At 41.0% G+C, this 26,370-nt stretch overlaps 1 protein-coding gene across 7 annotated transcripts in view; it reads right to left on the bottom strand.

Moving 5' to 3' along the window:
• Positions 1-26,370, bottom strand: part of LOC100648338 — a 50,518-nt gene that overhangs the window by 11,530 nt on the left and 12,618 nt on the right. For 6 of the 7 annotated variants that reach the window (XM_048411565.1, XM_012315478.3, XM_012315479.3 and 3 more), the window contains 2 exons: positions 6,128-6,204; positions 96-3,183 (listed from right to left, as the gene is read on the bottom strand). In XM_048411565.1, coding sequence (XP_048267522.1) covers positions 96-3,183; positions 6,128-6,173 — 3,134 coding nt within the window. In that variant the 5' untranslated portion in view covers positions 6,174-6,204. Of the gene's footprint in view, positions 1-95; positions 3,184-6,127; positions 6,205-21,957; positions 22,066-26,370 lie in introns of those variants that run through there. The other variant, XM_048411567.1, reaches the window with a different exon arrangement.

The following is a 26,370-nucleotide window of genomic DNA, read 5'->3' as shown; positions in this document are numbered from 1 at the left end:
CGTGACAATTTCGTGCGTAATTTTTTTTTTTATTTGACAGTGGGAGAGTTCTTTACTTATCGAATAAATAAGGAGGAAGAAATCGCAACACTCACTTCTCCATCCCGGACGTCAAAATAATCGCCAGGGTGTGCCTCAATTTGTCCATTTGCGGGCACACGTCGAACCAGGTGCCTTCCACGTCGATTCGAACTAGCGACGTAATCTCCTCCTGGTCGGGTAACACTGTCGCGTCGTGCGCCGTGACCGACGGTATGTTGGAAACGGTTGCTGGGCTCGTGCTACTCGAAACCGGGGTCCTTGGCTCGAGACCGATCGGGACAAAGGGGCTGGAAGTAGTCACTCGCGTGGCATCTGTCGTGTAAACGTTCGGTATCGACGTGAATTCCACGGGGGACTCGGTAACGTTCGCCATGAAATAGGAATCCTTGGAATCCTTTGAAATCGTCTGTTCCGTTCTAATCGTGGTCGTCGCGACATTCTCCTCGCTCGTGGTGCTCCAAGAATCCGTCACGTCTATCGTTTTCTCAACTTCGTCCAGGCTGGTCGAGCTGCTGTCAGTTTCCTCGTCGGCGAAACTCGGCCGAGTCGTAAACTCGTCCTTAGACTGTACCGTTTGGCTCGGTATCGACGTAGGAACGATCGTCCGGTCCGTCATTGGATTACTCGTGGCAGGAATTTCGGTCTCGCTGATCGTCGATGTATTCTCCGTGGTCGATTCGTTGCTCACTGTCGTGGTGCCTTCGTTGGGCGTATTTTTTTCGAGTAAATCCTTAACCGTGGGCACGACGGAAGTTTCGTTTGGTAAATCGCGTCCCTTGGGTGGTTCCTCGGTAGCGTTCCGCCAGAGAAAAGTGGTCGAGTCGGACAGGCCAACGAACTCGAACTCGACGTTGGTAGTGGTAGGTACGAAAGTTTCCTCGGGGCTGAGAGTGCCACTTACACCGGAAGGGATTTCGTTGGTTCCGTTAGCGTCCGAGACAGTTGGTGGTTCGGTGACGTTCCCTACGGAAGTTTCTTCGATGGTGGTCGTCGGCAAGACGGTGGCACTGTCCGTTGCTACTTTGACGGTGCTCGTGTCCGTGGGTGTAGTGGGGAATATCGGCAATCTCTCGTCAGAAAAATTCCCTTTGATCAGTGGATACTCGGTGGAGAGCTCGGTGGCGTTGAGCGTGGATCGTATCAGCAGAGAACCAGCTACGTTCGTCTGCAGGTCCGCGTTCGAGAGCATTCCGAGGTCCGTTTGCGGTTCGACGGGTTCCGTTGTTAAAGGTGTGAGCGTTGTCCGAACCGTAATCTCCTGCAAGGAGGCCTCGTAGGTCCGTTTATCGCCACTCTCGGGCTTCACGCTCACTTCCGTTATCCCGTTTCCAGTCACATCGACGTTCCCCATCCCAGAGGTCTCGCGGCTCTCAGCCCACCGAGAAACGTCATTTCCCGCGCTCGTCGATTTTTCTCCGCTCTCGTCGATGCCCTTCTGTTCGCTTGATTTCTCGACCACGGTCTGATTCGTCGGTCTAGTTTCCTCTAATCTAACCAAAGGCGCGGTCGTTATTTGAACGGACGGGCGTACCTCCGTGCTCGAGATAGTCGACGATTCGTTGCTTACTTTCCCGTAATAGGTCGGCTTAAACTGCTGGATGCTATTCTCCAACACGTCCGAACCTTCGGTTACGACGAACTTTTCTTCCGACTGTCCCTTGCCGATCGTGTTCTCCAAAGCAGAAGCTTCTTCCGTGGTAACGTCCAGCTGGTTACTGGCGTTACGAAGCGACTCTTTAGGCGATTTCGTGTAAGGATAGGGTTTCTGGTCCACGAACCTGTCAGTGGCGTTCTTCTTCGCGACGATCGTTCTCTTCGAGCTTGCAGACTCGAACGCTATGGTTCTTCCTCTGGGAACCGGACTGGAAATTCCTTGAACCGTGGAAGATTCTTCGCTCGTCCTTTCGGTGGTAAGCCGCGCCAATTTCTCCTGATCTCTTTCCTCTATTTCCTGCTGTTTCTCGTGACTGGTCTCGTTAGCGTTCGCAGAATCGCGCAAGAAGTCCTTGTCCCGGTTAGACGTTCGATTTAATTCGTTGGCAAGGTCGGCGTCCTTTGACGTCAAGTTTTGGGATTGTCGATCGATAAACCGCTGGATCACCGGCTGAGTCACGTTCCCGACGACCTCCACCTCCTCCTTCGGATGCCGCGACTCGTGAGTCACTGGAATCTCCTCGGTGATAAAATTTGTCGCGTTTTCGAGAGACGTCCATTTGTCAGCCGTGTCGGTCTCCACGCTCTTCTCCGTCGAGATTTTCGAACGGTGGCTGTAGTTGACGTACGTGTCATTGATCAACGAGACGGACACGTCCTCCTCTTTTTTCTCGTCAGCCTCCTTTAAGTCCGGAACTTCCGAGTTCTTCACCGGACCCTCCGCCTTTTTCTTCCTTTGCTGAAACTCTCCGAGGAAACGAACTTTTTCCGGAGCTGACTCGTTCTCAGGGTTAAACGTTTCTGATTTTAGCCCGGAATCCGTGCTCGCCTCTTTCGCCGCTTCTTCCTTCGTGTCTGTCACGCGTTCCTCTTTCAGCTCCAAGCCATCTTCCGACGATTTCTTAGTTTCTCTTGGTTCCTGCCTCGAGGTATCGTTGGAGCGTTCAACGAGCCCGGTTTTGTTCTTCGCCTCGTCGACTTTTGATTCTTCTAACGCTGGTTTCGTGGTTACCGTGGTCAAACCATTGGTTCTGGTCAGCCTGTAAGCGTCCTCGGATATGGTTTTCGTGCTAGAACTCTTCCCAGAAGTTCCATAGACGATTTCCTCGAGCTTGAATCCGCTGTTGGCTGAATCTACGGTCGACAATTTGTCGACTTGATCGCGCGACCTGATTCCTTGTAACTCGGTATCCTCGTCGATCGGCATTGCCACTTTCTCCTTGTCCGCCGTTTTGGCATTTTTTACGAGCTTATCGTCTACCGTTTCGAAACCTCTTTTAGTCGAGTTGTACGGACCGACGGCTTCGTTTTTCGTCTCTGCTAAGGGAAACTCCGACTCGTCTCTCGATGGTATTTTGTTTAAGATCGTCTTGTTCTGTTCGAATATCGATGCTTCCGATACGTCGGGGGTGAGTAGTTTCTCCGAACTCGACGATGGGTCTTTCCTCGCGTCCACGGCGACCGTGTTGAAGAGTAGCAGGAAAACACCTGAAACACATATCAGCTTTAAATTGTTTGGAAATTGTCGAGAATGTTTGTAACTTTAAAATATGTAGATCGCATTTTAGAATTGAAGCCATTGATTTAGACAGCGTTAGGCATCGAGGTTACAAACGAAATAATACCAAAATAAAAAAAGAATTACACCAGGTCAAATATTCTGTCACTGCATCGTCTATCGAGATTTCCGTAAACCGGACTATTTTGTTATTAACCAATGCCGGTGGTATTTGATTTTCATATTTGTGTTATCTACAGCAATTACGTAAATCAAACTAGCAGCATGTTGCAGCGTATATGTACGCATATGTGTGACTGTGATTACAATCACGCTTATGGTTACTGTAGTTGAATTAGACGGGATAAACAGGAATTACAGTAAAATAATAACAAACTGAATGGAACTGAAAGATAAGAGCTTGCGCGTATATTTCGTGTAAACCTTCGCTTAAACTGTCTTAAATCTTCGCAGCAGACATATTTAAGCGATTAGTAACGTCGCTAAACATTCTTCAACAAAACGTGTTTCTCTGTTAAGTGGTTCGAACGTGCCAGCAAGGTATATCGAAATTTACGCCAACATTATACGTAGATTATATTATCTTCTTCGTTAAACGAAATACCGTTTGTTACGATAAAGACCAGATGTTTTAATAACAATATCAGGAACGCAATGAGAGTGCGTATTTTCAGCTTATTCAGAGTTATTCGTGATGTTACTATTACCTTATTTTTAGATTGACGAACATTTGGAAAATTGCTGGAAAAAACATAAACTCTACGTTCCACTCGGTCAAACGTTTAACGGATAAATTATTTTTTAAAGAGAACTATAAACGAAGGCACTGCCACGAGTTCGTTTCAAGAGCGACTGGATTCTACAACCGATAATTTTAGTTAAGTATACGTCGAGTTAATTGCTATGAAATTATCGACCGTTAAGGGTTAATCGCTACTTTATCTTGAATCCAGTAAACGAGGGGCTGATTGTTGAATCGGTGAACCGTGAACAGTGTCGCGGACGATCGACGTATCAGCGATGAACACGTGCAAACGCCGAGCCAGGCGATGGATATTGACAACGGTGACTGGTTCTCACAGTGAGTTGAAATAAAAATGACCGTGGAGAGCGTGGACGAAGCTCTTAATGGATCTAAAAACCGGTTGGCCGGGAATTGCTCAGCCAGCCATCGAGAAACGATTCATGAACCTCTATGATGTAGTTTGCCGCGCATTCTACGCTACGACGGATGGAAAAATGTGTATGCAACGCGGTGTGTATGTTCGCGTGTCTCTGAATGTTAAACAGACCACGGGATTATGCAGAAGATTTAAGTATGCGCACCTGACCTCTACCGATGTGGACAGGTTACGTGAAAATGTGTACATGGGCGGGTACGATTACGAGGTTTCTGTCGCGGGTTTCGATCGTGTTCGATGGCGTTCTTTCAGCATCCCTTGCAGCAAGATGATCAAGTGTTGCGCAGTTATAGTTGTAGAAGTAATTCTGTCGCTTCTGCGAATTTCAGCTTGAAACTTGCTTCTAACGGAGAAGCGAATAACGAATGAAGTGTGAAATAGCAATGAAACTAGAAAATGTTGAGGCATATTCTACGGTAGTTGGCTGGTTCGATGCTTTGGAAACTCGCGATTAACAAGCAATGAGACGGAATAGAGTAAAATAAATTAGAGGTTACTCGCACAGAGATAATTATATTCTAATTATACGCGCAGCACTGGTGAATTAGTTATCTTTCGATTGGATTAAATCTCTTCTGGCAATTAGAAATTAGAATATTTGGAAATTAGAAATGTTGCCTTTGTCGGTGAACGTTCTTCGAAACGGTCCAAAAATCGTTCTAACGTAAGCATCGAACCACGCGCTTTCTAATTCTTTAACTGATTCGATTCTCGTTTTGCATTCTTCGCGGAGTCGTCAGTTCGGAACGGATCATCCGGTAATAATACGGATTCGGCTGGAAACACCGAAAGGAAACTTTCGATTTCGATTTGAACACAATCAACGGATATAGGAGACTTTCGATTTCGACATCATTATTTCTTTTTCACATCGATCCCGCGATCAACTTATTAATCGGTAATTACGTTCGCGTAACTTTCCCTTATACGTACGTGTAATCTCCTATCGATAGCCAGCCACGTTTTCAAAAATTGCTCGTTTCAATCTTCGAGAACGCGAAATGAACTCACCGGGCATCTGGAGGAAAGTTGAACGACGTGGCTTGGTTCGAGCGCAACGGTAAATTCGTATTGTCAAGGCAAGTGTTACGGTTTCAGCCTGCAGTCCGGCACGGCATGGCGATTCTAACAGTACTTGATGGCCGAGCAGCGTGGTTCGTGCAGTCGCCCTCGATTGCCAGCCTTTACGCGATGCAACAGGATGCATTCGAGCGATTCGATTCTCGGTCCAACGGAAACGCGGATCGTGCAGTTACGCGCGCGTGAAAGTTATGACGAAATCCTTGCTGCGCGACCATTTATTTCTCAATCGTGACAGATACGCTCTCGCGGAGCTCCGTAGAAAGCGCTAGATTAAGAAAAATCACCGAGGTTAATGAAATCTTGATATTGCAAGAGAATCGTTTCGGATAGAACGCGTACGTGCTTAGCTGTGGTTCGATCGCATACAAATAACAATCTCAAATTGATAATACAGATTAATTACCTGTGCGATCTGTGTACGTTTCTGTTCGCTTATATTCTATCGCACTCCACGCGAATTACATTTCGTACAGCGTGTCGATGATTTTTAGTATCGGAACTATCGACAACTGTAGCGTAAAACTTATACCAAAGATATTAAAATGGCAGGTAATGGGAAAAGTACGTAATGCAAGTACACGTTATGCGTTTACCGGTTAATGAATTACGCAAATCTACCGATCGATTCGGCTTCGTTACGTATCCTTACCTGTGCATACTCTTAACACGAGTGGCACTCTTCTTCTTCCAGTCATCTCCGCCGTTCGTTAGACCTCCTCGCGGAATCTGCAACGAAAATTACAATTCGATTTACACCTACTCGCAAACGACGCTTTACCTTCTGTATTATTTATTCTAGCAATTAGAGGATAGCGTGCTACCCGTTACATACTCATTTTCGATAACGCGTCGAGTAAGAAGCTGAGAAGCGTTTAAAATCCTACATTGAAATTTTACTGAATGCTACTTAATGATAGGAAACGATCCAAGCGGAAATGCCTCGCAGTTTATAGTTTCGTTGATGGCTATCCAATCAATGGTAACGAAGATGAACGCTTTGTGGTTTCTCGTACTGGTGGCTCCGTGGTTTCGGGCAAAAGTGGCGCGATTTCAATCTCGCAGAATGCTTACTGCAACAAATTGAATTCTAAACGTTCTATAGAAATAAAAAGCGAATGCGTGCTTTGGAGCATTCGGTAACGATCGATAAGAGCGAGATAAAGCGCGAAATAAAATCTGACAGACCCAAAATCAGCAGCGATGCAAATTTTCGTCGCAATTTCCATGAAAATCGACGGGGGAAAAAAGAGAATAGTCGCAGTGGAATGCAATGTCGGAAGTAAAATTCGAGCGGAACTTCCATCTCGTGTTTCGCATCGACCGTGTCGCGTTCATTGAAGTTCCAAAGCTTCTATAGTCGAACCTTCTCTAATTTGACGTCGGAATTAGAATAACTAGACGTCGTTGTATTCGTTACACAAATCCGATGTCCCTCCGACTATCGATTTATGAATCGTCGTGTCCGTGTCACTGCCACTTATCGTCATTGACCAAATGATTGCCAGACCCTCCTACCGACGGCGCGTGCGGCCGCTCCGCTCTGATCACGCCGTCACTTTCTACTTACACGCTATCGTTTCTGACGCTCGTGCTGCATTTTCGTTTGCAAAGATTCATTTTTAAGCGTTACACATGGTGAAGCGGTAATCGTAATACAATCGAACAGTGACCGATTTCACCTAAAAAAATAAGTCGAAAATATGGAATACAATTTTTCTACGATGTTTCGTTCCTGAAAAAGTCCGGTTTGAAAATTTCTCAACTATACTTCAACTTGGCTAGATGCCGGCTAGGTAAGAAAAAACGATCGGCAGCAGTTTAATTACGAACCTTCTAAATTGATTTTTCTGTTATGAATGTTATTCTACGTTTTCGACTTATTTTCAAACGTAGTTTAAAACGAGATTGACAAAATTTCAGTATACTTGTCGAATATTCAAAGTCGATTTCCTCGAAAACGAAGTCCCTGCCTGATCGTCCTGCGATAACCGCATCATCTTCGAGCGCAAAGAAATCTGCGCTATTCCTTTGCCTCGGTATCTTTTCTATGAAACTAGATAAGTAAAACGACAGTTATAGTTATAGCTTAGGGACATACCTCAGAGACGAGAATGTTCGTACGACTTCGGCAACCTATTGTCTCTTTGAAGATAAAGCTCGAGCGAAATGTGGGAGGAAAAAGAGAAGGAACGCGGATACGTGTGACCTGGTTCGCGACACGATTCACCTCGCTGGCTTTAATCTATATACTGTTGAAGAACCAGCTGGAATGTTTTATAGAAGCATCTGGCGATCGTGCGATGAGTTTCCGCCCAATTTCGACTTTACATTCCGGCGCATAAACCTTGGTAAAAGAAATTTTAGTTAAAGGCTTATACCTGGCAACGTTGGTGGATTGGAGATTGAATTCGAGCAGATCTGAGAGTATTTCGTGGTAGCTCGAACGGAGGTAAAGTTTCGAAGCGACGCTGATTAAGCAGGAAATGCGGAATCATTCGGAGAAACGTCGTGAAAATTGTCCGCTTCCTACGTTTGATTTTATTTATTCGCCGTATGTTTCGAAGGCAGCAAGACCGTTCGCGTCATAAGTCTTGACTTTCTTTTTCTTCCCAGTTCGTTCTAGCACTTGACACTAGGTACTCGTCTCAACACCGGAGCTTGTTTTAATTCTGAACGCGGACATTTTGACTTTCCTTCGTTTTTTCCCTCATTATTTTCCTACCTTTAGTCCTAAGACTTTTATGCTCGATGACTTTCTCATATTTTCGTACGGATGCAGTATACGCTGCTCTGTTTACTGCAAATATTAAGCGAAATTTTTCGATTACAAGCGAACGATATATGCGATCAGACTACATAAACGTAAATTTCCAGCTTCATTTCTGTAGCGTCGTATGAAAAACGCCTGCCTGAAGTACGGTTAATTGGCATTACAAGACACATGCATACTACCGTGCGTGAATGAAGCGACACACACACGCGGACGTGTACTATACACGAACAATCCAGTTTCTTTGCCCTCGCCGACCCGTATCTGTCCTCCCACACGCGAGATTGTTACTAATTAAGAATTCGTGAATTCAGCCATGCCACTACGACCAACAATAAGGACACTGTGAATTTAAAAGAAAAAATGATGTCAGTCTGAAAAGCTAATTATATTCGATGGCTGTTGGCTACTTAAGGCTATGAACGATTTTGTCGCAAATAAATATCCCATCAAATACGACTACGCATACACGTATCAAATTGCAAAATGTCGTTTCTTGAAATATAGTATAGTGTAGTACTTTAATCTCGATATTTTACACCTATAGCTTGCACCTGACACGACATTTCGTTGAATTGTGATAGATAAGGTTGGCGATCGAGATCATAGGGTTTATGACACGGACGCCAAACTAGGCTATTTTCGAGGAAAACGTTAATCAATACTTTACAGAAGACTGTTCGAGCCAGATGTCAGGGCCTAGAAATGGCTTTATGGTCGCAGAGTGTCAGCATTTCTGGGTACTATACGAACGACTGGGCTGGTCTTGGCGTTTGCACCCTCGGTAACGATAGACGTGTCATAAACCCTTGAAACCACGCACCAGTTCATAAACGCGAAAGTCGTTTCTCCTTCGACCTAGTCACTCCATTCACTCGTGCTACCATCTTAATAAATTTTCAGTCGTCCTGTAAGAACCTAGTCAAACGTGAATTGTTCATTTCTGGTAAATTTGTTCTTTAGCGTGGATAGCAATTGGCTGGTAATAGAAAATTTAGCAAATAGTATTAGCACCAGTCAAGTTCAGCCATGGAAGAAACGACATTTCATACGCGGATCTTTCCTTGAGACGAAAGATCGTCTAAAATACGAATTACTTCCAAACTAAACGATTTTGAACATTTTCTGGGGCAATGAATGATTCTCGATGCAAATATTTAAACAGCGAGTACACGATGGAATGCAATTAAGAATCGGTTAGAGTACAATTACAGACAGTGAACGCAATGGGAGCACGTGTATACGTCGATACAGTGTATGTGTCGAAAGCTTTCGCGCCGTCGTTCGTATCGTTTATACCTGATGACAAGATACTAAATGGAATGTGAACCATTCGACGTTTCGTCATTCGACACTTGTCACACTCTTCCTTTTCTTTTCCCTTTTCCTTATTCCATTGGATTCTGCGTTTCTTTTGTCGCTCTGTGGGGACAATCAAGTTTTACCAAGTGTCAAGAATGCTACGAATTCCTGATATTTGAACGTTTCCACAAACATCGAGAGGTTCTTATAAGATTTAACTTTGTAAGATTTCCATGTTTTCGATGTGTCTAGGTATATAGCGTTAATTCTCGAACCCTCTCGTTAGCAAAATTACAACAAAGTAAAAGTTCCTGGTGTTTTCTACCATATTTTGTAGCAGGGAATGATTCATACGCACACAAGCTACATCCTCAATGTACCTCGTAGGAATCATTTAGACGGTCGTTCAAAGGAGGTCGACCTCGAGATATGTCAATTAAATTAATACAAGTTAGACCGGCCGGGGAACGAGCTCTCATTTCGTGCGACGTTCTCTCGTACGAAGAATTTTATTTGCCTTCTTGATCTGACAAACAAGATCACTTTTCATTTGGACACATTTCTTCATTACGCTACGCGACGTATATTTCACAATTTGTGACCCGTGTATCTCGGCGCTCGTTCCACTCTTAAATTGGTTGATTATGCTACGCCTAAGTAACGCAGACGCCAAATTTATTTGTTATTTTATGCTCATCTCATATCATTTCATTTGAAGAACACACGAAAGCCAGACCCGAGTAATTTATGATACGGGTATAAAACTAAATGAAAACAGCAGGATTGCTAATAAAGCACGATTATCTTTTATTCCTTCTTTTTTTAATGCATTGAAAATACTCGCTACCTGCTACGGTATATCTTTTTATCGTTTTCGTTTGAAATTCAAACTCTCGTTACGTTATTACGTTATTATATTATATCTTCATAATTAAATTTTTATTATACATTGGTTGCACACTTGCTGCGTTAATAGATAAAATCTTCTCGCTATATGGAACACTTCATTATGTAAATTAAAAACGCTCTTCGTATTTTATGTCTCAGCAAGCATCCTCTGATTCAGTATCTTTTAATTTTCCTCTTAACGGTGTTTTCCTTCGTAGATAGATGTTACAAGCCGTTCGAGAACAGTTATCAATAAAGATATATCGATAAGCATTATCGTTAATGAAAATATTACTCGCATTATGGAAATGTAGAAACAAAAGCCACAGAGGAATTAATGTTCTCGTATCGTCTCTTATGTTAGCCGAAAGATTACGTTTTTCGTGAAAGTTTAGAAAGTGAATTTTTCGTAACACTACTCATATTTTTGACGAAGATAGAGCATTCGGTGTTTCTGGCCAACTTTTTTCATTTCGGTCAGCTGTAGTTGCACAACAGTCGTCATTGTATCGGATAACTGTTCAATCGGCGTGCTTGTGAGAACTCTCGACTTAGAAGCAGCGCATTAAAAGCTGCCTTTTCCGCCTCCACCCTTTCACTTTCGCGCTCTTTGTCCTCGCCGATTGGATTGCTCTTCTCACGATGATAGAAAAAACCATTGCATTCTGAGCGTGCCATTCACTGCCGGAGAATTGGGCCATAGTGTCATTTATTTCGCAGCATCTTTACGAGAAACGAGAGCCTAGTTTCGTGTGTCTCTTGCTCTCCAATTTTAAATCTAACGAAACTTATTTCTCTTATTTTACGACTCGTTTTATTTACCAAGAAGCTTCTTAATTATGCACGAAACGTAACATCTGTCATTAATAAATTCTATACGTTATTTATTCTAGAATACCGGTGACCGTATTGCATTAAAATACAGCGAGGTTGAAAATGTTTTGCGGGGAATTGCAATGTCTGTTTAACATTTTTTTTTCTCTTTTAATTATTTTTCCCAATTTGTTCGCAGAGATTCGTTTTCCATTTATACAAAACGTTTCTATTTATATCCGTGAAACTGCAACGCACGAGATATAAAGCAAGTGGTTCGCGTGATTAAAAGAGAGAAAAATATATCGGTTTTCAATTAGCTCGAAAAATATTGTTCGTAATATGCACGGCGTGTCTGTTTTTCTTCATTCTGCATCGAACGGGATATCCAACGCAGCGAATAGAATTTTTCCACGGTCGGGCTGGATTTCATCGCCAGATCACAAAATTCAGCAGCTCGAACCGATAAATTAACCGAATGCATTTTGAGTAGACATCGAATAATAAACAAATGGAGAATTTCCAATCGATATGAAATCGACTCTGACGAATGTATCGTGTCGCATCACGCAGAAATGGAATTCAATGGAATTGAAACAGAGCGCCGTTCCTTCGAACGAATTCGACGATGATAATTAAATCGCGATGTGATGAAGGGGGCTTATTAACCGAGATACTCATTACGATCCATAGAAATTAATAGCGAACGAACAAAAGAATTCTCTACGCGAAACGTATGGTCTATCGAAGGAAATAAAGAATAGCATGCACGAACGATAGGAATATATCTACAACAATATTATTATCATTATTAGGTATATTTCGTCTAACGATCAAGTCGCGGTATAATTGTTGCACACGGGTATCAATATCAGTACAGTTATTTGAAACAACGAATCACGCGTGTACAATGACGTCTCGTGAAACACGTGTCACCGTGATCGCATCTCGTCCCTCTTTCAACTCTACCTAATTATACGCCTCTTTTACTGTCGCGATACAAGATAATGCCCTAACGTTGAGCCACTATTTTCTAAACATTCTTTCGCGAGAATTTATCGAATAAGCAAATTTCAGCTCCCATGTTTTACAAATAATAGTGTTCGTTGCTCGAAACGCGCAGAAGAGACCATAATAGTCTGCGTGTGAAACTTTGATAGCGCGATTAAATAATTTTTACGAAATCCAATCAATTCAAGATGAATCTTATAGTTTTACTTTTAATTCCTAGTACTTGTATAAATAAAGCAATCTTGGTACAAGATATTGTTAATTAATTTCAGTTACACGTTTCAGGAATATCGCAACGCTTCGCGAATCTGAAACGCTGTACGATAACATAGAAGGCAATTAAATAACAAATGACGGACGATGACCACGCTAGCACGAATAAGGATGAACAACAGTTACGAGTTCGTTCTCTACAGGTTTACGAGAAAGAAGTGCACGGTAGGACGGAGTGCAATTCAATTCGTTACAAAGCGACGCGAGCTTTATTTGCCGTGAAACGTTTCCAATTTGTCGCTGATAAATTTGTTTTTTAGTACTTATGGTAAGGTGCGTGGCCATTTTATCGCACTTTATTCTCCCTGCGGAACACGTTCCCGCGATTTCACTTAATTAAATTTATCCATCGCTGCCGCCTTAAAAAAAAAGGAAAATAACATGCCAATTCCATAGCGTTGTCTCGACAAACGATACGAACGCGTCAGAGATATCTGTTTTATTCGCCGTTCTATTTCATATTATCGATTCGATGTGCGGAAGTTTCGGAACGCGGAACCGGACGATCGGTAAAACAATTGTAAAAAAAATTGTTATAAAATCAGAACGAAATTAGTAGCTCGCGTGATTCTAGCACCAGCTAGCAGATTAATGGCCGTGATGCTATTTTTTGATCCGTACTTTTCCGCAGAAAGTTTCTCGTTCTAATAAACCGGTTTACTTCGATCTCCTTTGAATATGCAGAACTCTCTCCGATACACTCTGTTCATTCAGTTTTAATAGACAATAAACTTGGTCATAGACTATAGGAAGCAAGAGAGAAACAAATTCGAACATTCTCAACTCTCAGCCATTGCTCTTCCCAAACCCGTGACGAACCCCTTGAAAAGTCCGAACCAGGGTTTCAACGTAACACGTACAACACATATTTCTTTCATTCGTGTATCGACAGGTATGGAATAGCCTGAAACGATCGCATTTTGTCACGGATATTCCAAGGCGAGAGAAACGCGGTACTCTCTCTCTGAAATGCATCCATGATGCACGAGGCAAAGCACATTCATAGCCAAGATGGCGTGTCGATATGTACGACACGTCGATCGATGGTTTCTCGTCGAAAACACTGTATTCCTTGCATTTTTCCTTATCTCATTCAACTTTTACACGCCTGCATCGCTAATCTTTTTCCCTTCGACTCGAGTTTCGCCAGTCTTTCCGTTCTGTTTACGACCTTCCTTCTTCGCTCTCTGCACCTTCGTTTTTATCTATCCCCGTTCTATTTATTTCGCTCTTTTTCTTTATTTTCTCTCAATTTTTATAATTCCACTTTCTTGTCGAATTCTACTTTCTTGCTCGTGTCGATATCGCTCGCAGTACCCACTTCGCATAACAATTACTTTTCACGCGTTTCTCCTCGTTCTCTTTTTAGTTTTCCTTGGCAAATCTCATTCACGGTTAGACGTATTTTCAATTTGTATTTTTAATTCAATGGATCGAGTTTCGTTGTATAACATCTTCGCGGCACTTTCATCTTTCTTCGCGTGTATTATTATTCGTTCGTTCTACGCTCGTCTCGTTTTTCAATGTTTTTTAAAAGTATTCGCGTCGTTTAATTATTCATTCGCGTCTGTTGCTTCGGCTTCCTCTATGCCCGCTCACTCATCTTTGTAAGCAATTTTTATATCTTCCAAAAGTTCAGCTTTTTCAAAGAAACGCGCCCCCCCTCCTTTGCCTTTTGCGCGGTAAATATTTTCTGTTGCATTCTATCCATCTTTATCCCCATCTTTTGTTCCCCTCCCTTCCTTCTTTTTCATCTTCCAGCTTCATGCCCCGTCTCTTTTTTATCGTTTATTGTAACAGTGTTTCATCTACGTACGAATCATTAATATTTATGTCTCCGATATTTAAGCTCTTCTTTCTCCCGTTTTCTTTGTTACGTGGCCGACGAGATACGATAGCTAGACTATAGACACTAGTCGTACAGACTTGTGCAGATATCTTGCGACCATTGTAACGCAGGTCGCTCAGGTTTAGCGCAATAAATCAACTACGAAGCTGACGCGTCGCTCGAAAATGCACGAAACCTCGGGAATCCGACACTCGACCATTTTTTGGCGTCCAAATGTCGCGCCTAGCTTACGTTTCCGATGCCGACACGACACTGGGAAGGCGATTCTAGAGGTCTAGATTTGGTCAGGCACGCGATAGAGTATGCAAAATGTCCTGGAGACAGCCGACATCTTGGTCAGTTTCTCTTTTCCGCGTTTCCATGAATCCGAGGACGAGAGAGGAAAATTTGCTTCGCAAGTAACGCGCTCTCGAATCTACCGCGATTCCACGCTCTAGCGTAAATCTAATTACGATCCGAGTCTGACTCTAAGTCTGACTTTAAACCTAACTATGTAAAATCTAAAGTTAATTACGTAAGTAGTTAATAAGCACCTTTAGGAATGAACTTTAGCTCCGGCACGGACACTCGGACCGACCTTTTAAACTTTCTTGTCGAAGTTTCTATATTTAAGAATAAATTCCTCGAATGGATCGCGCCGAAATAAGAGACACAATGCTACTACGATACGTAACACCCCGATTACGTTTACATAACGTTCTTTAGATAATAAATCGATCGTATTATAATTTCATGATACGATTTTATTTCCTATCTTAAATCAGAGACAGTTGACGAACGTCGATATACAATGGACGTATGCATATTTAATTTTCCAGCTAGCTTTGCCTAGCCAGCGACTGAAATTCTCGGTATACATAGTTGGAAGGGTTGGTTTGTGAAGTGACCCGTAACGTCACAGCTTGGTGAATGTGAAATTCTTAGCTGCAGAGTCACGGTGTGCTAAGGGCGTGTATCACATTCTCCCCGAATCTCTAAAATTTCACTTCCATTCTTCTATCTTCACTTTCGCTATCTTCTCTTCTCACCACGATTCTCCCTTCCCCGTTGTTACTCCTCCACTTCCTCATGTTCCTCGTTATTCCACTCTACTTCCCCTTTCTTCTTCGTACTCTCCTTCTTCGTTTTCTTCTCTTTCGAGTTGCAGCTTGCTCTGTTCGTTCTGTCGTGCTCCGTCATCTCTCTCTCTGTCTGCCTCTCTCTTATATTTGCTTGCACGCGGTATAGAGCCGCGTTACTCGACTTCCTCAATTTGCATGCTAATAGAGGCGCAGGCGAATCGCGGATAATTAAAGGCCCATTGTTGCGTGTCGCGGAGCAAGCTCGCGCAACCGTGTAAATTTTCCTGCATTCCGTCAGCACACTTTCGCCCCAATCCCTCGCCATCGCCAAACCATCCGACGTTCGTAGATATTTTATGATTCTTTCGATCAACGTCGAATCACTCGCGCGCGCGTCCCATTAACGATTTGGTTGTTCATAACGATACGAAATACGTGGGAGAAGACGATCGATGTATCTTTCGTATATCGCGTAGCTGGCTCGGTCAAATACAACGTGCGTGTTACATAAAAAATCAGCTTGTAGAAATCGGCATTCGTTGTATCACGCTATGCCTACTGAAGCTACCTGCAAAGCTGATAAAACGTCGAGATAAAATTCTTAATGGCCACGGCTTAACACTCCGGAAGCCTCGAGCAGCAGTACGTACTTGCACGGACCCAGGGCGTAAAAACCAACGACTCTTTATCCTCTATAAAATGGAAAAATGTCGAGAAAAAGGGAAGAAATTTTACTGTTTGCTCCGACGAAGTTATCTCGTTGTGTCCAATACCTCGTATCCAGTTACGTAAAACACTATATGCACAGCTTGCTAATACGAACTTTTCTTCCCTAGACCATAAAGAGTAAAAAGGAAGAGAACTTTCTTTCTTTTCTCTCATCCAACCGAGTTATTTTCCCTCCTTCTTATGTACCCGCTCCGTGTCATAAAAGTATTCATCGTCGGTTCGTTTATTCTTTTACAAGTTTTTACAACTTTGTGGCGGTAATAGCCGAGCACTCGAACGAGGCGGTAAAAAATATCGGAGATCGTAAATTCGTAAGGCACCTTGCGCTATCTTAGCCTGGTCGCTAAAGGTGCCTGATGGAAGATCAACGGCTCGTGACCACCTGCTTCACAATGGTGTTCTATTGTTGTGTTCGTGGCAGGCCAGAAGTCGCAGTTGTTGGCTGCTATGGTGTTTCGCCGGATACCGGATGCGGCTACATGCTCCACTAACTTTTCCGACGTCTTTTACCATCGCGGCCTTTTCAAATACCGATACTGACCCAAGGGCTATTTACACGAAGATGAAAACCATAAGTATTGCTTTGGCTATTCCCATGACTTAATGTGGTATGCGATAACATGGTGTTTCGTTTTATGGCCATATAGATAATTCGATTTCGTCGTATAATTTCGTTAGGAATCTCTGTACGTCGTACCGTTTTTCTTTATCTTTTTCTAACAGTATTTATGTATCGTATAAACGACGATGATACTCTTTCAACCGAATGAATATAATCGCGTTATCAACGAGTTTCACCTGTCGGAGTTCGTAACAAAAGTTGAATAAACCGATCTTACGCGAGTAAAACCTTGATTCAATATTAATTATAACAGACCGGATGAAAGCGGTAATCGAATCTTTATGAAAATTTAATTAATTGATTTTGTGCGAGATGGGTATTAAATTCAATGAATATTAATTAGATAGCTAGTCAACTGGAAAGCGCTACGTGCTAACCGAAAGCAATTAACGAGAAGAAGAATAGATCGACGTTAATTATTTTGAAAAATAATAATATCGATAGATCGACATTGGAATATTTGACCAGTCGAATAAATCCGACAGAGATGGACCGCTAGGAGAAGCAAACCTACGTATATAATCTCGAAAATATCCACTAGACGCGCGATGCGTCGACGTTACTCTATTACAACGAACGCGAACAAGCGTTTTATCAAACTTTGCTGAAAGTTGCCATTTTAATATCTGGTAAACTAACAAAAATTCTTTTTACGTAATTTATAAGAAATAAACTAAATTTCCTATTTGAGTAAACATTAACTATTCTTATAAGTATTACGTTGTAAATATTAGCTATTCTCATAGGGTCTCTAATAACACATAATTATGCCACGTAGTAAAATACAACGGTATATAATTATGTTATATAACCTGCTGAAAGATGAATTTCTACCAATTGTTATCCCAGCCGTCTTCTAGACCTATTCGCTTCCGCGCTATCGATAGCAGCTATCATTTTTCTCATACGAAAGTCCGCTTTCTCGAGATAATGATATTCGAAGAGGAAAAGGCAATCCTGTTGCGACAAAATTCTAGCCGAACGCCGACAAAAAGGGTTGCTCGAGCCTCGAGACGCGATCCAATTACTACGCGAACAATAGGCCAAGAAATTGGTCTGAAATTTTGATGCGTTCCTGTACCCTTCTCGTCCGGTGAGACAGACCGGAAGAATCGACAAAGCCTACCGTTTAAAAATTGCAAGAGCTGCGGGACTACTGGCTGGCACAATACGTTATTGTGAAGGGCGATCCGAGAAGAAGCCGAACAGCGGTAAAGTTCAGGGAAACCATAGCTACTCGGCCAGCGAAACGAAGGCAATCGAGTGCACAGCCCAACCAGCTCCGACTTCCGACTTCCACTTCCTATATAAATTATTGCGAGAGCGATTCTAAAGGCCCTCGCTTTCAACGGAATTTGCGAGCTCGAGATCGCCTTACTTTGATTCTGTTTTCGCGTTTACAATTCGCCGTTTACGTGAATTTTCGTCCGGTGTATAGATCGCACGATTTTGCGAAACTTTAGGTCTATGATCGAACTGCAAATAGCATGCAAATGCAGTGGGTGTAGAAAATATTTGTACGGTCTTTAGGACGGAATAAATTTTCTTTCTTAATTCGGCCGAAAGACGCGAATGTTTTTGAGAGTTGGGAAGATTAGTTTACTATGTGATCTGGGTGAAAAGAATTGTAGAAAAGTTGCGGGTGATCGAAATCGTTGTAAGTAAATTAATGATGCAAGTGAAAATGAATCAGCTTGAAAAATCCAAGGACGATAAATGGGAAATCCGTAATGTTAAAAAAATACTTGTTCGTCTATGATTGTACAATTAGGGAATAAAAGATATAATCGATCGCAGCTTAAGTCGCGTGTAATCGATTGTCCTTGTTACTACAAGAGCAGGCTTCGCAATGCTTCGAAATAAAAGCCGAACTAAACGACCGACAAAAATAGTTGATTAATGGATTCCTGTTACATGGATTCGTTGTGATGTAATTGGTCGCGTCATCGCAATGGAAAACCGACTATACATATCATTTAAGCATGGATTTTCTTCCTCACATATCCTATTATGTAACTTGTTATAATAACGTGCACTCGCAATGTAAGAGAAAGCGTTTGTTATAATTTGATTAAATCGAATTGTCTTAACACGATTAGTGCGGCTTTATCGACCATACATCGACTCTCTATGGCAGTTCAAATGTTAAAGCTTCTTTGCTCGCACTCGTCTAAAATTAACTGAAATACGTCACGTTAAAGAGTAAGACAGAATCGTAAGATTGCAAAAGAATTTATCGATCGTCGGATATAAAGGAACGTTTGAAGAATTTTAGAAATTCTGTACAATTTGTAATAAAATTCTTAAATAAAATTCATTTAAGTACCGGAATATTAAATAACTAGTTTTTGAAGATGGATCGTCAAGATCTCTTTGAATATATACAATTATTTATTATAATATTATAAATGCGATTCACGTCCGATGAATTATGGAGTAGTGTTGTCGACAAAATTATTTTCATATATTGAGAATTCCCCTAGAGATTGAAACTTGTATCTACAGATTTATCGTTAATGTAGCCTATAAATTACTCTAACTCGTCGGTGAATGGATGTGTATTAGCAATGCGTGTAATTATTATATTGAAATGTACACTCATCTACTACTAATTAGTAACTATACATCAATGAAAGATTAAAACCCGATACGAAAGCTTATCCATCTAACATTCCTACATAATACTTCTGCGTTCCATCTTCCTTTTCGCAGAATTATTATATAAAATTGACCGTTCTTTACTGAAAAAATTACCGGACAGATGAAAGCTCGTTGCTTTAATCTTTTTATCCAAAAGGTTAATAAGAACAAAGCGAGATCCGAGCATCGATATGTTCGATAGCATCGTTAACATCATATGGATTTAAGGGAGTTTCCAATATTTGCAGAAAAACGTCAATGAAGAAATCACTCAAACGTTCTTTTTCACGAGATGACGTAGATATTTTGTGGAAAAAGGATATTTCATCTCTCTTATTCCGGTCCGGAACACGAAGGGGAAGTTCCTCTCGACAAGTTCTCTTTTCGAACGCGTGTAATTGATGCCGTTTCATGGAAGAAGTTCGAAAAGTGGCTGGAAAAGCAACGATCGTTCGACCAAAGGAATACCTATCGATTTTCCATTATGTTTGCTCTTTTCACTGGAAACACGTTCTCCGATGGTGGAAAACTACGCGCTATTTTCTCGATAGTTTGGTCCGGCGATCCTGCAGTTAGTTACATCACCGAAGAACCGATGTAACGGTGGCTTTATTCACCGAAACGTTCAACTTGATCTCTTTCTATTTACCCATCAGTGGGCTCTTCCAATTGCGCGAAAAATTCCATAGTTTTTCGCTACCGATTCTCGGTATCAATTGCAATCAAAGGTATCGACCGAAACGGCAAGAACTGGTTAGGGTTATCGACGTATTAAACGACTGGTCCATTTGACTTGGTGAATGCAGCCATTTAATGCTCGAGCATTTGCCCTTTTTTGCTTGGAAAGTGGACCGGTCTTTCGAAAAGGTGGCTTTGATGGAGAGCACTTATTAAATTATATTTGAAATTGTTTTAATTCTTTCCGATTAAAATTGAAAATCTTTTTTTTTGGAAAGAATAATTTCTAAAAGCGAACGCAAAAAAGCTGTTCGATAGCAACATCTAGATGCTGCAATGAATGGAGAAAGCAATAGATATTGGGAAGAGAGTAACAAAAAGGGTTGTAAAATTTGTGAAGAAAGTGAAGGAAGAAACATGGCACATTTGACGAAAGAATGCAAAGTAACGAGAAGACTAGGTAAAGACGAAGGAGTAATATGAGGAAGAGTAGATGGATTGAAATAGACGTTAAAAACAAAGATAATAAGGGGAAGGAGAAAATAAACGAATAAATGTATAGAATAATAAAAAGAAATATCCCGAGAAGGGAATCATTATCTTAAATAATAAAAAACAAAAAGCTGTAATTGTAAATTGTAATTATACGTTCGATTTCAGATAATATCCAATAAATTACGGGGCAAAGCGTAATTAACTGTTTAATTTATGTGCTTTGGTAGATTCGCGTGTGAGCAAATAATGATACCGGGCGATCATTATACGAAATTCAATTCCACGTGTTTAAAACGCGCCACAGCAATTAACCATTAAACATGTTATCACGAAACTACAAAAGCAAATTAATTATTAAAAATGCAGAAAGATGACACGCGTCAAGCTCTTAATTAAATGAAGCGGCATTTTCCCAGATACTCGATGCCCTACATTTAGCGAGGACATCGACTTCCATCAAATTCTCATCAAACTGATCAAATTTTCCTCAGAAGCATTGAAGCTTCCCTACTACATAATGATAATAACAACAATATTAATAAGTCGACTTTATCGTGCGCAAAGAGAATCACTGACAAACGAACAGGTGAAATTAAAACGAAATAGAGCGCGAGGACGAAATTTGCTTCAAAAACCTGCCCTAAATATATTCCTTGACATTTTCATTGATCGATAGCTTTTGTTGCGAACAATATTTTGTTTCAATATATATATATGTACAATGTAGTAAGATAATAAATAGCGAAGAATGTATATAGCAAGATGTCATCATTGATAATCTCTGTATACATTTGTATTCACCTAACAACGCAGACTTCGGACCTACAGAAGCTACGCTAAGAAAAGTAAATGTCATATACATATATTCGTGTATTCGCATATATTACTGTCACATATATTCTCCAGGATTATTACGATATTATAAAACAACGTCGAAGAAACAGCGCATTTCTTCATACGAAACGAAATCCGAACATTTTATTTCAGCAGAGTCTTTAGAAAGTGCGGTTGCAAAAAGAAGAAAGGTACTAACGCAGGGCAAGTAAACTGGCTGAAAATATGCTGCATGAGATTATGCATATACAATTTCGTGTAAAGCGTCGACGGAGGAGAGCGAATTTAAAATTCTATATTTATCGTCAACCGGTCGAGCGAGACGAAAAATTTGTTCCCAATATTTGAAAACATCGCGTTAACTTTTTTCTATACAAATTTTAGATCGAAAAATATAAGTAGACATCTTCATCAGGATGTTTCGATCGATGGAAACGCAAACGTTTCAACATCTCGAAACGAAAGAAAATTGGCTTGTACCATTTTTAAAATAAACGGTCCATTTTTTACTCACTTTTAGATGCCCCGAATATTTGCATCAATTAAGACGGCTATCGTGATCACGTTGATGAAATTTGAAGCCAATCTGTGAATGTATATCGGATGAGAATCGACGTTGCCGCGAACAAATCCGTGCTCATCTTCGAATTGTCCCGTTATTTAAACCTAAGCAGTGCGTTGTTGTGAGTGTTGCGCTGGTGGCTCCAGTTCGAAATCGTTTCGAGCCATTATTCCATGAAGAGCGTTGCATCAGAGAAACATGCGTGGCTATGAATACGAATATCTGCCGCGGGTGCAACTGTCACTGTCCAATTATCCAATGACGAACCACGGCCTTGTCGCGCCTTTTCGAACAATGACGTCCTATTACGCTGTTTTAGTTTGTTTGTCGTCGAACGACGACGTTTTGCTTTGCCCCGCCCGTTTGCTCACTCCCTGTCAAAGTCGCCAACGATCGAAAACTGCGAGTCTCTGGTACGAAAATTCGCAAGAGATTCACATTGGACTAATTCCTGTACGTTAACCTGGCAGATCGATTCGATCGAGAAGCGAGAATGATAAACGATGTGAGCGATAAAAGCAAAGATTTCCGATTAAAGCAAAAATTGATCTATCTCATCTACTAGATACTATAACGAATTAAATATCCCATTTTCGACAATTTTGTACTTGCAAACTTCTCGCGGCATAAAATTCGCAGTCTGTTCATCGACTTTCTATAAAACGCGAACCGTGCCATCTGCCATACCTTCGAAACCAACTTCTCTTACGTTTCGATCGATCCTAACGTTCTCAACGTACGAAAATCATTCACGGCCGTTTTGCTAAGGTTTCTTCCCTCGCGATTCATAATCTCGTCACTTTCGCTCCTTCTTGATCGCGCATACACTCGCAAACGTTACGTTATACCGTTCGAGGGTCCGGGAACGCATTGTGTCAGAAGAAGCCTGTGAGATTACGTCGCGCGGAGCCAATTGCAAAACGGCGCGATCCGCTCGCCGAGAATTATTCATACGGCGGTCGTGTGGTTATTGTTGTCTGGGAGCGGGCCAGGTAACGAGGCGCGAGTTCGTGGAAATCGTTCCGCGAATATTTCCACGGCTACCAGAATCGTCTGATTAATCGCAACGCGTAATCGTCCCGCAGATTTGTCACGGCTGATAAATCTTGCTAATTACAGGCCGGCGCGTTTCGCGCCAGCTAACCTCTGGCAAGAAACTGTTCCGACTGTTTTCGACCGGTGCGCTAATTAGCGGAACAAGCTAATTACGTGGAAATTATAATCGATCGGACCGCTAGTGTAACCTGCCGATTCAGCTTGCAACGATTTGGTTGGGTCACGAAAGGGTTGAGGCAAGTGATTTAGTGACGCTTGCGTCTATCTGTAATTACATTGAATAGAGAACTAATGGCGTTATGTTACGAGAAGAATTAACAAGTTGATATTATTATACTTTGTACAATCGATATATGATATACATTTTACGATCAAGAGTTTATAACTCGCATTTATATCCCCGGTGACTAATGTATCGACAAACGTGTCTCAGGACGTGGATAGTCCTTCTAGGGTTTGGAACGTCTTTGCCACTTAAAGTTGACAAAGTAGTAGTGTAGGTCAACGTAGAGACTAGACCCAGAGGGAAAATGAACCCCGTATCACGAAATAGCGTGTCGCGAGTTTACAACGCGTCTACTGGTATCCAGTGTGCGGATACTGCAGCTCTCTTGCTCGATAACTTTCCAACTAATATTTTATATTTGATATTTTTCATGCGGCAAAAGATGCTAACAAATACAAAGGATTAAAAAATGACATTTAAATATTGTTAGGACGTGATTGGTTCATTTTCTTCTTTACACAGTCACTGACACAAGATTGAAAGGCATGAATCATGCATTATGTGAAGCAGCACATCCATTATGTAGACAATGCGAAGTGTCTGCTTTAACTTGCTGCCGGATTTTAATTTTATTTACAGCCTACACGGAACCTAACATTTTTACATTTATTTTCTTTTTTACAAACGCGTTAATTTAAAAAGCAAAAGTAAAAAGCAAAGTATCTGCTCACGATTCCTATCTTTCGTATAATTTTTTGTCCTAGTGGCAGAGTAGTTTTATCCGAACTCGGTAACCGATTGCGTCACGTGTTTATCACGTAATCAAAGTTTGATCGTGAATGATTTATGCTTTACATAACGAACGTTTAACAAAACGAGCCAGAGGAGAATAATGGAAGCATTGGAGATGTTGACGCGTTCGAAAACACAGAAGCTGTAATTCAATTGTTACAATATGTAAAAATCTCTGCGCAGATTAAAAGCTAAAGCGAAGAATCGCGTTAAACGGCAACTTGTCAAGCAGCTGCAAGAACAGTGTCAAACAAATGTGTACATTAGTCGTTCGTAACACATTAACAATGCGGAATAAGATTTCCACATTGTTGGTGATAAAAAAAACAAGCGTGTTGTTATAGTCAAACATGGATCGACGTCGTACGTATTGTGTCGCAATAAATTTTCAAATGGTTTTAAATGATCTTCCTTCTTTTGTGAGCAAATATCTTTTTTACCATTGAAATTCACATCCTTCTATAAAAATTTATTCACACAGTAACTTGTTTGATAATGCGAAATAATAACTTCATAAAGACACAAATTACTTGAATAATAAAGAAAGTATCTGATCGCAGAATAATAAAATACGATCGATGGATAAGCAAATCGCTTTATATCTTCGTACCATTGATATTATACGACGAAATAAATAACTCAATTTATAAATATCGAATTATACAACAATAGGCCGCATTAAAATATAATTTATATCGTATTTTGCGTTACTGCCTTGCTAGTAAATATTCGAAAACTCAAATAGGAGATATATTACACAAACTAAATACCACGGGATACGATGAGAAAGATCGCTGTATCGAAAAATTCAACCCTTTTTATCCAAACTTGAGTCATTCATCGTACTTGAGAGCGTAGTTCTCGGCTCTGGATGATCCACAGTATCTAGTTGACGTATCGATCAATCGTTCAACAACCAAGCTGCTATTTATATTAATCTTCAGAATTTAGAAACTCAGAATTTACAAAGTTGCGGAATGTTTGGATCACATCGTGCAACGAAAGCAGTTTGAATAGCGTAACATCGTAGAACTTGAGAAAAGTCACGTTTATGAAATTGAACAGAGGATCTTAGCGAAATAGAAAAACCTTTAATATTTCCTGCTGCAACAACGATTTCGTGATGACTTTGTTATATCTGAAGAAAGAAACACTGATAAGAAGATCGATTAGACGCGAACATCAACACATTATCGTAACAATTGCATCACGGGTATCGTTATTATTTGTTATTACGATTATCTGGTTTAATTGTGGTAAGAAGAAACGGAATGGCGATTGGCAATTCGATATCCAGCCACGAAGTTGTCGCGATAAAGTCTGCATGATGCGGCCAATCTGCGTGACTTTGGAAAATTAATCCCAATGTTGAACGAATCGATCGAATTGAACGCGTAGACGAGTGTAGAGCGTGTATTTTATTGCAAAAACATAGACATATCGTCGATCCGAAACCACGTGTATTCTGTTCGAAAGTTTACATGCGGTAAATAAGTTGGTTCGCAGAATTATATAAATATCGTTTAATAATTTATCTCCGAATAGAAATCTACAAACGAATGATAGTCAAAGTTTTTATAATAATAAACTTTCGTATTAGCGTCTCATTTTTGTACTTCAAAATTGCAAGTTTCCCGGATGAATAACCGTGATATCAGGTGGTCTACGAATTGTAGAAAGCAATCAGGTTTCAAAAGTTAGTCACGAAGAGTATAATTTTTCCAGCCAAAATAGGTTAATTGAGCAAAGTAATAGCGCGAGCTAGCTACGAAGTGAAAGGTCCGGGTTCGAATCACAGTACAACACACTGAACTGTTATTTTAGATTTACCATTATCCCGAGTTACAGAATACAGAATGAAATAACTAGACGCAATAGAAAGAAACCATAGTTTCATTTCATTCAGCTTATTATCCGTCGCACGCGGTAGAGAGAAGCTTTTAACGGATCGTCCCACTTCATTCTGGTCATTTACATATTTGCATTTATTATCGCTCAATTTATCATGCGGAGTTGAAATTGTTAATCTTCCTATTTACATGCATGCGATTAATTTTCACGACTTTATTGTTCAACACTCCGCTTCGTTTTACATAATCTTTTTCCTTCAATTTTTCCTCTTTTCGAAAACTAGCGAAGTTGCGGTATAACGAGTTACGCAATGGTCATTTTTATGATGCATTGGGAAAACCTGGATAACGCGATATCATGTTCTTACCGAGTAAATGATGGAATATGATACGTTATGGTTTCGTTGATACGAAATCCGAATTACGTTTTGTATGTGAAAC

Source organism: Bombus terrestris, chromosome 13 (genome assembly GCF_910591885.1).
Source record: "Bombus terrestris chromosome 13, iyBomTerr1.2, whole genome shotgun sequence".
NCBI classification, from domain to species: domain Eukaryota; kingdom Metazoa; phylum Arthropoda; class Insecta; order Hymenoptera; family Apidae; genus Bombus; species Bombus terrestris.
Note: the sequence above shows the minus strand (reverse complement) of the source record. Positions and strands in the feature narration are given on the sequence as shown.